The sequence below is a fragment of the Triturus cristatus genome, chromosome 3_1 (genome assembly GCF_964204655.1).
Source record: "Triturus cristatus chromosome 3_1, aTriCri1.1, whole genome shotgun sequence".
In the NCBI taxonomy this organism is placed as follows: Eukaryota; Metazoa; Chordata; class Amphibia; order Caudata; family Salamandridae; genus Triturus; species Triturus cristatus.
The window spans coordinates 710,020,088-710,036,062 of NC_140583.1; the positions used below are offsets into that span (position 1 = coordinate 710,020,088).

The 15,975-nt window shown below is 49.1% G+C and overlaps 1 protein-coding gene across 25 annotated transcripts in view; it reads right to left on the reverse strand.

Moving 5' to 3' along the window:
• PPP6R3 (protein phosphatase 6 regulatory subunit 3) overlaps nt 1-15,975 on the reverse strand; it is a 1,519,855-nt gene that overhangs the window by 1,272,146 nt on the left and 231,734 nt on the right. For all 25 annotated transcript variants that reach the window (XR_014978878.1, XR_014978880.1, XR_014978879.1 and 22 more), the window contains one exon: nt 750-815. Coding sequence is in view for 20 of the 25 variants with exons in the window: in XM_085644788.1 (XP_085500914.1) it covers nt 750-815 (66 nt within the window). In the remaining 5 variants the exon portion in view is untranslated. The remainder of the gene's footprint in view (nt 1-749; nt 816-15,975) is intronic.

Sequence of the window (15,975 nt, forward strand, 5' to 3'; positions counted from 1 at the left end):
CAGACTTCCACAGGAAGAAAAACAAAATAGATTTGGTCTCGGGTCAGCATATTTATAGGTTTATGCAGCAATACAGGATCCATAATAGGAAGACTTTTGTATTATGCTCAGGCTCTAGGATAGTATACCAGTGTTTTAAATTTCACAACACATGTATTGAAGTTTAATGTTAGCAGTAACTGTGAGAGGAAAAGTCTGTACAAGTCCAGAGTAGATAAAGCTGCTTAAGGTGATCTGAATTATCACAGGCAGTGTTCCAAAGCAGTCTCTCCTGAAAATGATTGTTGAGCATAGGCTGTTAGGAATATCGGTGCTTGAAAGAATATCAAGTAAAACTTTGTCCACCAGAAAGGAGTAGGTTGTTAAGGTGGCATATTCAGGGTAATACGAGAGTAAAGAGTTGCCCTTCCCAATCTACCCCACGCCAGTTTCCAATTAATATGTTCTAACATCTTAAGTGTGGGCGTAACAAAAAAGGGGGGCACTCATTAAAAAACAAAAAGGCTCCAGCCCAGGGTAAAATCGCGAGCTATACCTTAAGAGGACTAAAAAGGATGACAAAAAAAAGATTGGTTTCTTTTATTTATAGCAGCTGCCATGGACAAGACTAATTGTAAAACACAAATGTCCCAGAAATAAAATTGCAAGATAGAAAAGGTGTTAAACACCCTCAGTTTACTGGTGGGTAATGTCAGCGTCTAAAAACATATGCTTATATAAATAACATTTATCTTGAGTGGCATACTCACATCTTCTTCTTGTGAAGGGTTAACTATTTCCACAAGCCTCTGGATAATGTTCTCCTCATTTAGCCACTGTTACAACAAATGAATAACAATAACTGCTTTACAAAAAATAAACATGCACAAAATCACACTTTGACTAATTGAGTAGTTTAGTACTTTAACCGGAAAGAAAATAATGGAGTAAGCATTATAAGTGTTCAAAAAACAAAGTCAACAAATTGATGTTTTACTGGACAGTGTAAAAGTGGACCAAGTTACTTACTTTCTGTAACTATTTATCTGGTAGATACATATGTAAGTTGAAGATTCCTTACCTTAGAATTTCCCCGAGGAGTCACTCAGGATCCGAAGATTTTTTCTTCAGTAGTACCCCTGCATGTCGTTTGGTGGCATCAGTCGGCTACACGTCTGTAGTCAGGGTCATGGACGCCGGGATGACATTGCTGGATCTGCATAGACGCCACCCATGCCTGCTGACGTCAGTTCTTAACACGACTTTCCACACCAGAAGCGCAGAGCCATGAAAGACACTGATCACTAGTGCGTCAAATCTAGGGCCCTTTAGGGGAGTCCTTATCCCTAGAAATAAGTTCGGAGAGCGGGGACAATGGGTGTGGTGGTAAGGAATCTACAACTCCCATGTCTACCAGATACATTGTTACCGAAGGTAAGTAACTAGTTCATCTGATAGAGACTGTTAGTTGTAAATTCCCAACCTTAGACTAGACAACCCAGCAATACTATCCCGGGAGGAGGGTCTGCGAACCAAGATCAAACCAGAAACTGTCCAGGAGGACCAAACAGGCAAAGTACCCGTCCCTCCTGACAAGGATGCCCACGTTGCTGCCTGACTGATGTCAAGGACTGGAACTCCACCTGCTAATGCAGTGGTCACCGCCGTTGCTCTGGTGGAATGAGCACCCAACCCCACAGGAGTGTCCTTCTTCGCCAAAGCATAGCATATTCTGTTGAAAAGGACAACCCATCTGGAGATGGTCAGTTTGTGAATAGCCCAACCGTTCTTGCCACCCAAATAGCCAATGAAGAGTTGGTCATCTACCCAGAAGTCTTTTGTGCGATCAAGATAAAAAAAAGACAATGACTGTTTAAGGTCCAGACGGTGGAGTATCTCCTCCTCCTTGTAGGGATGCGGAAGTGAATAAAAGGTGGGCAGTGATAGATTGTCCCACATGAAAAGGCATGACTACCTTAGAAAGGAATGAAGGCTTGGGATGAAGCATCACTTTATCAGTACAGACAGAGAGAAAAGGGGGCTTAGAAGATAAAGCATGCAGCTCACTCACCATGGGAGCAGAAGTGATGGCAACAACAAAGGCAGTTTTAAGAGTCAGCAACCTGAGGGGACAGTTCTGAAGAGGCTCGAAGGGAGCACACATAAGAAAGGTGAGAGCAAGATAAGTTCCACTAGGGCATTACAAAAAGATGGAGGGAACAGATGTGAAAGGCCCTTAAAACATCTGTTACTGATAGGAGATTTGAATAAAGAAGGCTGATCTGGCAGCCAAAGAAAAGCAGATATGGCAGCAAGATATTCTTTAAGAGTGCCCAAAGCAGGTTCCTGCTGGGCCAAGGAAAGAATATACAAAAGGATCTCAGACAGAGGAGCAGGAGGGCGAGAGGGGTCAACAGCCTTTGCTGTGCACCATGCCACAAATTTGTTCCATCTACAGGCGTATTCTGTTACAGTGGAGGGACGCCAGGCTGCTAAGATAACATCACAGACTTTGGGCGGAAGGTCGAAAGCTGTTAATTGCCGTCGCTCAAGCTCCAAGCAAGTAGGTGAAGGGTGGACAGGTTCGGGTGAAGAACTGCCCCCTGCTACTGCGACAGAAGATCCACTCAAAGGCACAGGCTGCTCGGAGGATCGATAGCCATGCTCAGGTCATGGTACCAGAATCTTCACACACAGTCCGGAGCTACAAGAATGACTTGAGCCCGGTCGTGCTTGATCTTCTTGAGCACTCTGGGCAGAAGTGGTACAGGCAGAAATGCGTACAGGAGACTGAAGCTCCACGTGTGATGAGAAGTGTCGCAAAGGAGAGCCCCCTTGGAAACTCCAACGCGCAAAACTACTGACATTGTGAGGCGATCAGATCTAACCAAGGCTCTTACCACCGCTATGAGAGACCTTGTGCCACATTCGGATAGACAAGCTATTTGTGATAGACTAGCCATTTGTAATAGACTATACACCAATGGCTGAGTTTGTCCGCCCTGGTGCTTGGGGAGATCACGAGGTGTTAAACCACCAGGGTTATGTCCTGATGTTCCAGCCATGTCAAGAGATGGGCACCTCTTGACAAAGGGTCGACAACCCAACCCCACTCTCCCCTGTTTGTTGCAGTACCACATGGCGGTGGTGCTGTCCGTGAACACCTGCACTTCTATCCCCCGACAGACAGAAGGAATATTTTCAGTGCTAGTCTGATCGCCTGGAGCCCCAAAAGGTTGATATGGAGGCCTGACTCCTCTGATCTCCATCTTTCCCAGTTGGCCACTCTGTGAGAGGCTGGCCTGGTATAGGATGTACACTTATGTAAGTGGACACCTTGCACCAGTCCAGACAGACCTTATGGTGATTTAAGAGGTCTTCGACAACCATAGAAAGCTCTCCAACTGGTAGCTGAGGGGAGCGGCCTTCAGGGTTAGTCCAGGAGTGCAAATCAGCTTGTTTTGACAGAATGCAAATCTTATAGTATAGATTAAGTGAAAAAGAACCTCACAAAGTATTTATAAAAATATGTATTTATTATATAATACTCTCTAAAATATAGAAATATCTCCTCCCTGGAGATATGCACAATACACACACTACTTTAGCAAAGAAACACAATAAATAGCACGAAAATACAGTGGCCCCTGGGGGGAACCAAACCATATACTAAGAAAGTTGTATAAGAACTCCGCCTCCCCCCGTTCCGGTCAGCGGCCACCGAAGTCATCTGCGGCGTTCCACAGGGATCATCACTCAGCCCCACCCTCTTCAACGTCTACATGCGCCCCCTCGCAGCCATCGCACGTCAACACAACTTCAAGATCATCACATACGCCGACGACACCCAGCTGATCCTCTCCCTCACCAACGACCCGGACACCGCCAGAGCCAGCCTACACGAAGGGATGAAAGACGTCGCCGAGTGGAGAAGTGTAGCTCACTGGTTAGAGGAGGTATACCCTGAAGCAGAGGTCAGACCCGGGACCAGGGTTCAATTCCCGACGCGGCAGGGTCCGGAGCCCAATTGTCCACGGACTCGATAATTCTCGCTTCGGTGCCCACTCTAAGCACGAGTTCACACTATGCAGCTCTGGGCAACAAGCTTGCTTAATCTCCACAACGGCCCCCCTGCGGCGGGATGCCTGGCTTTCACCTTGGGGATGCCCAGTATGGGTTATCTCACAGGGAAAAACCAGGACGGGTTCCCAATGCAAGCGCCAAGATGCCCAAGGGTAAGTTGAGCGCTATATAAGAACACATAATAATAATAATAATGAAGAACAGCCGCCTGAAACTGAACTCTGACAAAACGGAGGTCCTCATCCTGGGATCATCACCCTCCACCTGGGACGACTCCTGGTGGCCCCCTGCCCTGGACACCACCCCAAGCCAACGGACCACGCACGCAACCTAGGCTTCATCCTGGACTCCTCCCTCTCGATGACCAGACAAGTCAACGCCGTCTCGTCTTCATGTTTCAACACCCTGCGCATGCTTCGAAAGATCTTTCGATGGATCCCCACAGAGACCAGGAAGACGGTCACCCAGGTACTCGTCACCAGCCGGCTGGACTACGGGAACACCCTCTACGCCGGTACCACCGCCAAACTCCAGAGGAAACTCCAACGAATCCAGAACGCTTCAGCACGACTCGTCCTGGACATCCCCCGCCACAAACATCTCCGGACACCTGAGAGACCTGCACTGGCTCCCCGTCAGCAAGAGGATCACGTTCAGACTCCTCACCCACGCACACAAGGCCCTCCATGACCTGGGACCCGAGCTCCTCAACACCCGCCTGACCTTCCACACACCCACCCGCCAACTCCGCTCCGCCAGACTCGCTCTCGCCGCCGTTCCACGCATCCGCAGAGCCACCGCCGGAGGAAGATCCTTCTCCCACCTGGCAGCCAAGACATGGAACTCCCTCCCCATCCACCTGCGGACTACCCAGGACCACCTCGCCTTCAGGAAGCAACTCAAGACCTGGCTGGTCGAGCAGTAACGTTTCCCCCCCCCCCCCCCCCCCCCCCCCAGCGCCTTGAGACCCTACGGGTGAGTAGTGCGCTATACAAATGACAATGATTGATTGATAAGAATCGCAACTCAGGTCTAGACAGTGTCGAGCAGACATAGAAGTGCTGGAGCCCCAAGGAACTACCCAAGGTAATAGGGACCCCACGGAGAGCGTGTGCAGTGTGGCAGCATGACCGCATGCTCTGTACAACTCTACGCTTAAGTCACGGTTGGATTTTTAAAGATTAAGGACCCTCCCAGTGGACGCTAAAGAAACCCAGTGGAAGACAGAATATTGGAGAGCCACCCCACCTGTGGATACCCTAGTACCCACGTTACCTACATCAGTGTAGCCGGATGCATACGTGTGAAGTGGTGTCAGAAACCACAGTCAAACCCAATAGAGGACCTCAGGAAAGTGCCACTGTTGAAGGAGAAAGTATCCGGTGGAATCCAAGGATGGATTCTAGATGAGAGCTACCTGCAAGCAGAGGGGACAGAGTCTATGTCCCTAAGGGGTGACGCAGGAGACTTGGAAGACGAATGCCCTCCATTTGGGTGTTGCAGTATGGAGGACAACCTTGACTCTGCAGCTATGAGGATCAGGCGACACTGTTGAGGACCAGAAAAAGTGCACAAGCTGCCCTACGAAGGATGTCGGGTGCGGAGGGGATCGGTGTGCGGCGGGAGCACCAACAAGCCTTGGCAATGGCAAGCAACGCAGGAATCAAAGAAGGAGCAACATCGGGACCAGCAAGGTCCAGGGGACTCAAAGGCAGGGGAGTCAGGGCAGTTCCCAAACAATCAGGGTAGCCCAAAAAAAACAAGTGGGACCCTCAAGTGGACCCCCAGGCCGGTGGCACTGGAGTCGCGAGAGGACCTCAAGCAGCTCACCAAAAGATGCAGGTCACAATGCGGTGTGGCTGAAGATTCTGGTCACTGGAGGTGATCGAGGTTGGGGCTAATTGGAGCCCGAAGATCTTCTTGGAAAGAAGCCACAAAGCCTTTGCAACTGCCAGTTGGACGCGGTGCACAGGGGTTTGGTTATTGCAACCCCCAAGAGGGATACTGGCCTCAAACTTGGTGAGAGGGCAGGCCTTGGGAGCTTTGGAAAGCCACCACCTGTGTTGCAGAGCCCACAGGTCAGGTGAGTGACACCTTTACTTCAAGGGAGATTTCTTCAAGTGTCCTTGATGCTTCACAGGCCTTGGAAGGTTCCTGTATAATGCACAGGAACAGACGATGCAGCAGACTGGAAGGGAGACAAGGTCAGGCCCAACAAAGTCCAGATAAAGTCCAGAGTGCCTAGACGGTAGAAGTGGTGTCTGATCTGAATCTCTTCCCACTACGAATCTAGGGACCTACACCGAAGTAAGCCCTTAAGTCCCCTAGGGAAAGGGTTGGGAAGATTCAGGGGAAACTCCCAGGGGAGGGTCTGGACAGGGGGAGGTTACTCATGTCCTTTGTCCAGTTTTGCGCCAGAGAGGGAGCCAACGGCTCCCAGGACTGGTTTGAAATGGACTATGCAGAGGGACAACAAATGTGCCCCTCATGCAGGCTGAGTGGGGCTGGCAAGCGCACCGACCCCCCCACCCCAATACACTAAATCCTGTCTGGGAGGTGGTTACACCTCCCTGTGACAGGATGCCTATTGCTCTGCCTTCCTCTGCTCAAGCTTGGCTCAGCAGCAGCAGGGCAGAATAGTGTTTCTGGCCAGCAGCAACCATTTTGTGCTGTCCGGGTCAAGAAGGCTGGTACATGGAACACAGAGCCTAACGGAGGGCACTTCCATTGCATTGAATCATACCTCCCACACCATTTACGGTGTGGGCGGTACGATTCCAACATGTTTGATACCAATCATTATAGGATTCGTTGCAGCTGTTTGAGATGGTGAGCACGTAATTACGCGGTGCCCCTCCATATGGTATAGGACTGCTTCACTGACAACCCACGAGAATGCACTCCGTAGGCTGCAGGGGGGTCCTGCTCATGCAGGGGTGCTCTCTCACTTAGAACCAAGCACCCTGCCTTCAAGATTGTAAAGGCCTGCTATAGGGGTGACTTATAGGTTTTAAGTGCAGTGACCCTAGATATAGAAAACCTATATCTTTAGTAAGTGGTGCTAGCACCAGCTTACACAGGCTGCAATGGCAGACCTGTAATTACATTTTGAATGGTCTCTCAAGGGTGGCATAATACAAGCTTCAGCCCATGGGAGACCTCTGGGGTACCTATGCCCTGGGTACCTTAGTACCATATACTAGGGACTTATAAGGGTACCCCAGCATCAAATATGGGATGTACCAAAGTACTGAACACAACAGTTTAGAGGGAAAGTAGTTAAACTGGGGTCCTGATTAACAGCATCCCAGTCAGACTAGTCAAAATACAGCTTCCCACCAGGCAAAAAGTGGGAGTAACGATACAAGCAGATCCTACTTTCCTACACACCCCATCCCAGAAGTGACACTGTCACCCATGTTAGATCTGGTAGGGTAAGGTAGCGAGATCTGCCTCTGACACAATTTTGGTAAGTTAGTCACCACTGCAGTTGGTGCGCAGTTCCCTCAAAGATCTAGACATCGTCTGAAAGATTCCCCTGATGCTCTGCCCACTGGAACTTTAGGTCCCACTGCAGAGCCGGCATATGCCATCTGGCATGATACACTAGCAGGATGCAGGAGGCCCGGAGGCCCAGCAGCCTCAGTCATTCTGACCAAAATCCAGGATAGAGGCTGAAACATCTGCATCATCGTCTGAATATCTCGGACTCGCTGCTCTGGTGGATTGGCCCCAAACTGCACTGTGTCCAGAACCACCCCGATGAAAGAGCCTCTGAGAGGTAGTCAGGTGTGACTTTGTCACATTAATAGTGAACCCCAGCGAATGCAGGAGGTCTGCCCTAGTCTGGAGGCGGGAGACGACAGCCTGGTGAGAGCCCACCTTCAACAGCCAGTCGTTGAGCTGGGGAAAGACTGGAACCCTCTGATCTGCACAGATGAGCTGCGACCACCACCATCACCTTTGTGAAGTCCCGAGGGGCACTGGTAAGGTCAAAGGGGAGCACAGTGAACTAAAAGTGCTCGTAGCTTACTGTTAACTGAAGGTTAAAACTGTGGGTTGGCAGTACAGGGATATAAAAATAGGCGTCCTGCAAGTCCAAAGTCCCCAGCCAGTCTCCTGGGTTGACTGCAGACAGAACTTGGGCTAGGGTGAGCAATTGGAACTTGAGGGTCCGGAGAATGCAGGCCTTTGTCCTTCTTGGATACCAGAAAGTAGTGGGAATAACCACAACCTACTTCTGGCACAGGGACCCTCTCAATAGCTCCCTTGGCCTAGAGAGACGATATTTCCTGGCGGAGAAGTGACAAATGATCCTCCATCATGCATCCGTAAGAATATGGCATGGAGAGAGGGGTAGTCTTAAAGGGAAGGGAGACGCTCCTTCAGACTATTTGCAGAACCCACCTGTCCAACGTGATGGATTGCCAGTGGAGAAGGTGATGCGGATCCTGCCTCTAACTGGCCGTTGATGGGCCTGAAACAGACTAGGAAGGTGAGGTGGTGGGAGGGGGGAAAAGATTGACTGGCCCACCTGCTGGCTCCCTCACCCACGAGGACACTGGGTCTCAAGTTCGCAGCCACGTAGAGGCCGTACAGTTTGCATGACTGTGGCTGGGCCTGACGTGGCTGGGTACCCCTTCCGTAGCCTCAAAAGGCAGACTGATGTTGATGCAAGGTAGCCGCGAGGCCCAAGGATCTGGCCGCAGCTCAAGAATCCTTGAAGCGCTCAAGCGCAGAGTCTGCCTGTTACCAAAAAGGCAAGTGCCACCAAAGGACATGTTCATCAAGGAAGACTGGACATCCCCGGAGAAGCCAGAAGCTCTCAACCAGGCGTAGCATCTAGCTGCTACTGACGTGGCAATTGTTCTGCCCAGTGAGTCAGTGGTATCCAGTTCACATCGTATGGTGAACTTGGCTGAGTCTCTCCTGTCACTGCTTGAGAAACAGCCCGGGCCTCCTCAGGGCACTGAGGCAGCACCTGCACAACCGTATCCCAGATCGTATGAGTGTATCAGACCAAGAGGCATGCCAAGCTGGAGGAAGAGAACATCTTCCCAAGATGGTCTAGCGTCCTCGATTTTCTATCTGAAGGAGCAGAAGGGTATGCGCCTTTTTGCGCTTTTGAGGAAAAGGCTTTGACTACCAAGATCTCAGGTGAGGGGTGTTGGATCAGTAACGCTGGGTCGCCCGGAGTGGGGCGCGGGGTGTGGAGGTGGGGTGGCAGGGGAGTAGGCATTCGTCCTAACCACAGCGCTAGGCTTGGACCAAGTGAGGACGTCCGTGAGGGCTTCATTGAACAGCAAAAGGAGTTCAGAAAAGGAAGCTGCAGGCTGAAGCACCTCTGTCCGGAGATTAGTCCCAACTGCCACTGTAGGGATCTCGAAGCAGAGGACCTCGGCTGCCCTCCTCACCACCACAGCATATGAAACTCCCTTCTCCGTAGCCACTAGGGAGAGAAAGCAAGCCAGTGTCAGGGGAAGTGTCCAGATCACTGGCATAGCCCAGGTCTATTCGCCAGTCCGGTTCCTCAAGCTGGTCAGTTAAAGGGTCCAGCAGCCCCTACCAGTCCTCTTCCTCACCTTCTGGCCAAAAAGGAACGCCAGTAATGAACACAGGCACAAAAGTCCCTTGTGGCGTCTACATAGTCTTCGGTCTGGCTCCGTGTCCACTTTGGGGAGGAGAATGGGGGTCAGCACCGACCGGGGGCACTGTAGATGCCAGGAGTGACGTTGGGGAAGGTAGAGTGAGATAGATCAGCATCGATCTGGATCCAGGCATGGGTCCCCGGGGACCGTCTGGGGTCGGAGCTGTCGAAGTCTCAGGGCCCCCAAGACCGGCTCTGCGGGCCCGAAGGCATGCTGGCAGAGCCAGGCTGCCAAAATATGAGGTATGAGGCATGATAGAACTGTTGGATCTAGGAATGAGACGCACTGGCTCCCAGAAAGGGAGGGAGGTGCGGAGCGGTCTCAAAATAAGGCTCCGGAGACGGAAACTTCGAGCGATGACGCTCGGGATCCAGCATCGCGACGGCCAACAGATGAGAAGAAGTCAAAGAACGCCTGTATTCTTCGACTTCTTGTGCTTCCCCAACTTACCCAAAGATCTCCCAGACGACTTAAAGTGCGAAGAGTGTGGGCTCCGTGACCGTTTGAGACCTTTCCCTCAAAACGAGAGCAACACTGAGCCAAGCGCCGGGCCTCTAGCAAAGCCTTCAGGCTCATGGCCCGGCGCTTGGAGCACAACTCATTTGGCACACGAGGCGCAGATCTATCACAGACCTCATCCGATGGCACGAAACGCAGGGCTTTCAGCCGGTCTTTCGCTGAGACATCCGACGCACCAGGAGTCTACGACTCGGAAGACGGGAAACTAAAGTTAGCCAAAAAGTGGCTAGGGGTATCTCTCTGGATCTGCACAAGGCTTTTGCGGAACAAAAAATGAAGTCAGCACACATGGGCAGCGTATATGTAGGTCCTGAACGTCATCCCAGTGCCCACAATGCTGACGACGCACGCAGAGCCGACCGACGCCATCCAACGACGCACAGGGGTACTGCTGTAGAAATCTCGGGATCCAGACTGACGCCTGGGGGAAATTCGAATGCAAGGAATCTACAACTAACAGTCTGTATCAGATACATGAGTTATAGCAATGTCACACCATATTTTTTTATAGCCCATACAAATGGCACGGATTCTATGGATGGGTTTGAAAAGAGGCAGCAGAAGTGGACTTAATGCCCATGGTAGTGGAGGGTGTCTTGGAAGGAAAGCCCTAAAAAAATCCTTTCATGAATTGTTTTAAAACACTAAGACCAAAGATGAGGAATATTTTTCTGTTATTCGAAATCTTGAGATTGCCATCTAGTGAACCGTGATTGAGGAATTTGAAACCCTACTTGGCCAGCTCAAGAACATTTGGTAGCACCGGATGTGGTTGCATGGATATTGAATAAATTGAGGACTTTATCCCTGCACTACATGCAGAAACCTTTCCATTCACTGAAGTATGTAACATTGTTTCTGCACCAAATGCCTGCTGGAATCTTCCAATGGCTGAATTCTAGGTGGTCAGGAACCAGGCTGCCAGTCTGCCTCGTTTGAGCTCGAAATGGAAAATCTCTCAATTTTGTCTGCAGAGGATCCTGGCGCAGTTCTCCAACTGAATTGGTGGGATAGTCTCCATTGTACCACACAGAGGTGACTAGGCCATGCCGAGGCAATTAAGATCAGGGAACAGCTGCTTTTGCTTTCCTCACCAATCTGAGAATGAGGAGAAACTGAGGAAAGGCTTAAGCGAAGATACTCAACCTATATTATGGTAAAGGTACTGCCTTCGGACCACTGAAGCCAGGGTCTGTTGGAATAGTACCAGCATTTCTGGTTCTCTAGGGTGGCAACAGGTATATCATTGGCTGGTCTCATTTCTGAAATAATAATCAGCCTTGGTCCTGATTGCACCCTTTCAGACTGCCTCAACTGGGAGCTCAGTTACAGCATCGGCCTGGTTGTTTTGGCATCTTTGGTGATGCTTCACTGCAACGTCCACTGCATTGACAATGGCCAAATCCCAAAGCATTTGTGCTTCTTGATATATAGTTGTCTGTCCTGATAAAACACAGCTTGTCCCACTAACCTGGAGAGGAGCAATTGCAGGTCTAGTCTGATGGAATGTAGTTCCAGGATGTTTGTGTGGAGGTTTTTTGGTCTGACCAGGCGTTTGTTGAAACCTCTTGCATGCGGGTCCCTTGCTCCTGGATTGACATGCCTATCATCTTTATTAAAATGTATGTTGAAGGCTTAACGGGAGACATTGAGTTCTGGTGACAATCTCTGCCACAGCCAAGCCTGTTTGAACCTTCTGGTGACTTGCACTGTAGCATTTCATGACCCAGTTTCTGGTTTCCTTTGCATGTTACGCAGGCCTCCCACAGTCTACAAAAGGAAACTAATCCAATGCAGAATGACATTAGGCTTAACAGCGACTTGAACCTTCTACTCTAAACTCTTTTCCTGCGTTTAGTCACTTTCTAATGAAGGAAAGGCTGAGCCGAGCGGAGTATCTGGTAATTGGGGCTTTTGACTGGGTGGATCAAAGACTTTGATGTTTAAAGTTAGTCCCCTTCTGTGGAGCTGGCTGATGCAAGACACTGGTTTCTTCCATGGAGCTGTGACGAGTCACATGTTCGAGTACGGGTATACTTCGAGATCTTGTCTGCTTACTAAGGCAGCTATTAGCACCATGATTTGTAAAAGTAAGGGCTGCTAATTTTAGTCCAAGTGCAATCTCCTTGCGTTGGTATTGCCCACAGCCACTGAAAATCTGAGCTACTGTATTTGACTAGACTGTATGGAGATGTGGAAATGCGGATCCTGCAGAACCAGGGAGGAGAGATACTCCCATCCTGAAGCATCAGAAGGAATTTTGTCTGGGTAACACCTGAAAAGGATTACTTTTTAAAATGTCCCTTTTTGGGCGGATGAGTGGGAAATTTCAGCATACAATCCAGAGTTTAGCGAAACGGCAATAACTGAAGCAGTCTGCATTCAGCGTTGCCTCCCTAGGAGGGTCAAAAACAGAAATTCTACCAGAACCAGAAGTCAAGCCCTATTTTTATTGTCTTGAGACTCCCGTGTGCCAGAGATAGCATGCAGCCACAGAAATGAGCAGAGGAGGCAAGGCTATATTGTAAAGCTTCTAGAGCTTGATTTGTAAGTTTTGATGTCCTGCAAGGCATCATTCATATTTGCCAAAGTCTGGCTACCAAAAGGCATGTCTAATGTTTTCGAACTGCCGGTTGACAGGTTGTCTACTGCAGTAATCCGAGCCAGTACAGGACTGCTGCTCTTACCACTGGCATAAGCCTACCGTGGAAAATCTACTGCTGCATCAATGTGGCAGCGGACATATATGCACCTTCTTTAGCAATGGCCTTAGCCTCCTCTTTTCTGTCTTTCGGAATAAGGTTGACAAGGTGCTGGATATCATGCCACATCTGGTGATCATATCCAATAGATAGCTAAAGAACTCAGTTTTGATTGATGTAGCCACCATGGAGCTGACTCTGTGGGGCCCAGGCCACCTATATAACAGCCATCCCTGCCTGGGAGAGAAATGCTGGGTTATGGGATTCATTGACCTCCTTTGATCTGCTGCTACAAGAATTATGTTTGGATGGCCAATGAGGCATTGCAGCACAATGTTCATATTTTATAAGCAGGGTATAACCACCTGCATTGCAGCTGCCCTCTGCACAAATCTTTAGACCCTCAAATAAAACAATGTACACGATAGCGGATGGACCTTGTTTAACAAGCCTGCTACTTAAAGTCATAAGGAGCATTGCGGACTAGGAAGAAGCCTGAATATTCTGGCTGTTCTTTTTATCAAGACCTGAAAACTGGCAATTCAATCCGGAAGACTGTCTGGCTGCGTAGACTACTTACCACCTTCTTTGGTAGGATGTAATCCTCCCACTCACTTTTGCTGACTGCCACACTCCCCACCACAAGATTTAGCATTTACAAAAGGAGACATGAATCCTATTTCCTCCAACTGTACCTGGCTTTAGAATTGAGGAAGCACAGACCAATGTGGCAGTCGCCAAAGCAGAAATGGGGACTATATTAGCAGAAAGAACTGCTGCAAAATGGGCCTCGGCCCGTGAAAGGCTCTATGAATGTAGCGAACTTATTGGGTATCAATTGGCCATTTCCACCAGGCAACAGGTTACCGCTAATTTAATCTCTTCTATTCAAACTGTCTCTGAAGGGATAACTAATGATCCCGTTAAAATAGAGGAGTCTTTCAGAGCATTTTATGAAAAATTATACACCGAAGAAATTACCAAACTCAACAAACTTGGAGAATCCGAGATTAATATCTACTTAGACGCTATTTCGGTAGCTGAACTTGATAGAGTAGCAATTCAAATGGAAAGCTCTACTGTCTGGGAGGAAATTGCAATTGCCTTGGCTAGTCTCCCCGATGGTAAGGCCACTGGAGATGACAATATTCCAGTGGAATTTTATAAAATAATCTCGCTACAAATAAAAGACCTATTTACTAATGTAATTTCTTCCATCTTTAATGGCTTATCTCCACCGCAGTCTTGGTCCTCTGCAAAAATAGTAATATTTCTCAAAAAGATAAACCCGCACTGGAAATGTCCTTATATAGACCAATAACTCATTAATACCGACTAAGATTTTTTCTAAAATTCTCGTATCTAGACTGTCCTCAAAAATTGATTGTTTGGTTTCAAATTGGCAACATGGATTTATACCTAAAAAGGGCACCAACGAACACGTCCGCCGGACTATTACCCTATTTGACGCTGCCAAGGTGGCAGGAGACCCGATCGCATTAATACTCTTAGATGCCGAAAAAGCATTTGATCGGGTCTCCTGGCAATATTTGTGGGGGGTTATGAGGCGGATTGGTTTCGGTCCCAGGATTCTGCAGGCACTACAGGCTTTATATCAGGGCCCGACCACTTGAATCGTGATTAATGGACACATGACAAGACAGATAGGAATAACCCGTGGAACAAGACAAGGATGTCCCTGCTCACCGCTACTATTTGCTTTATATATTGATCCTTTGATCAAAAAAATTGAATGCAATCCCGAAGTAGTAGCGATGAGCAGGTTTGGAATTAACACGAAGATCATGGCTTATGCTGACGATCTAGCTTTAGTAACCCCAGAACCCGAAAGAGCCATCAGGACTTTTGAGCAGGAGGCCCAGGAATTTGGGAAAATATCCAGTTATGCCATCAATAAAACTAAAACTCAGATTGCGTTAAACGATTATATAACTTGGCAGGACGATAGAGTAACAGATAAGGCTAAATATCTTGAGGTCAATATATCCGCAAATTTGGATCAAATCGTTAAAGAAAATCTGACTCCCCTTGCAGTTGACATGAAAAAAGCCCTCAAAAAAATTGATAACATGCATTTAACAATAGTGGGGAGGTGTAATGTTTTAAAGATGACCTTTTTACCCAAACTTCTATATTTTTTTTAGGACTATTCCGCTAGAATTTAATAACGCAATGTTTCAGACTTTTGACCGAATATTTTCCCAGTTTATTTGGGCATATGCACAGCCAAGAGCCTTCAAACTTCTTTCATTACCCAGAGAGAGAGGAGGGTGGGCTCTCCCCAACTTAAAACTTTATTACTGGGCCACTGTCCTGCATTATAGTCCCGAGCTATTACAAGACTCTCCTATAGTGAACCCCATCGGCCTTCCGTCTCCCTATACTATACTATTAGGAGAAAGAGTAAGAGGATGTCTCTGGCGCCAATTGGATTATGGCTATTTTAAACGGGTCAGATTTAAGACTCTTATGAATGCCTATAATGTATTCTTTAAAATACGCAAACTGGGGGAGGAGCCAAGATGGCGACCGGAGCAGACGCTTGAGCGCCCGGCTCCGTCGGTCCGTGGCCTCGGACTACTATCCTGATGCCCATCCTCGCCGATTTTCGAGGTGAAACGTGTGCGAAGACGCGCTGACCGTGCTGCCGCTTTCCCGGAGTCTCAGCCCGCCCGGATGCCCGAGTTCTGGGTGCTTTTGTCTTCGGCACTGAAATCCTGCGCCATTACGGCCTTTGCTGGCCCCCTGGAAGCTCCGCAGTTACCGGACCAGCGAGCGCTAACCTGAGCCCCGCGGTCCCGATCTCCCCTCGCACCACGGATCGCTGCCGGATGAGCCCGGAGAGGGACGGCCGGACACCTTCTGCACCCTGTGCCGGCCGGGCTGGAGCTGTGGGGTGGGCCCCGGTGCGGCGTGACTCCGGCCCCGCTCTGATGACCGCGCTGTGGGATGCTGCTGCCCCCTTCGCCTATTGCCTAGCCAGCGGCGAGGGGAACCTGCGAGAAGAGAAGCGATTGTCGGCC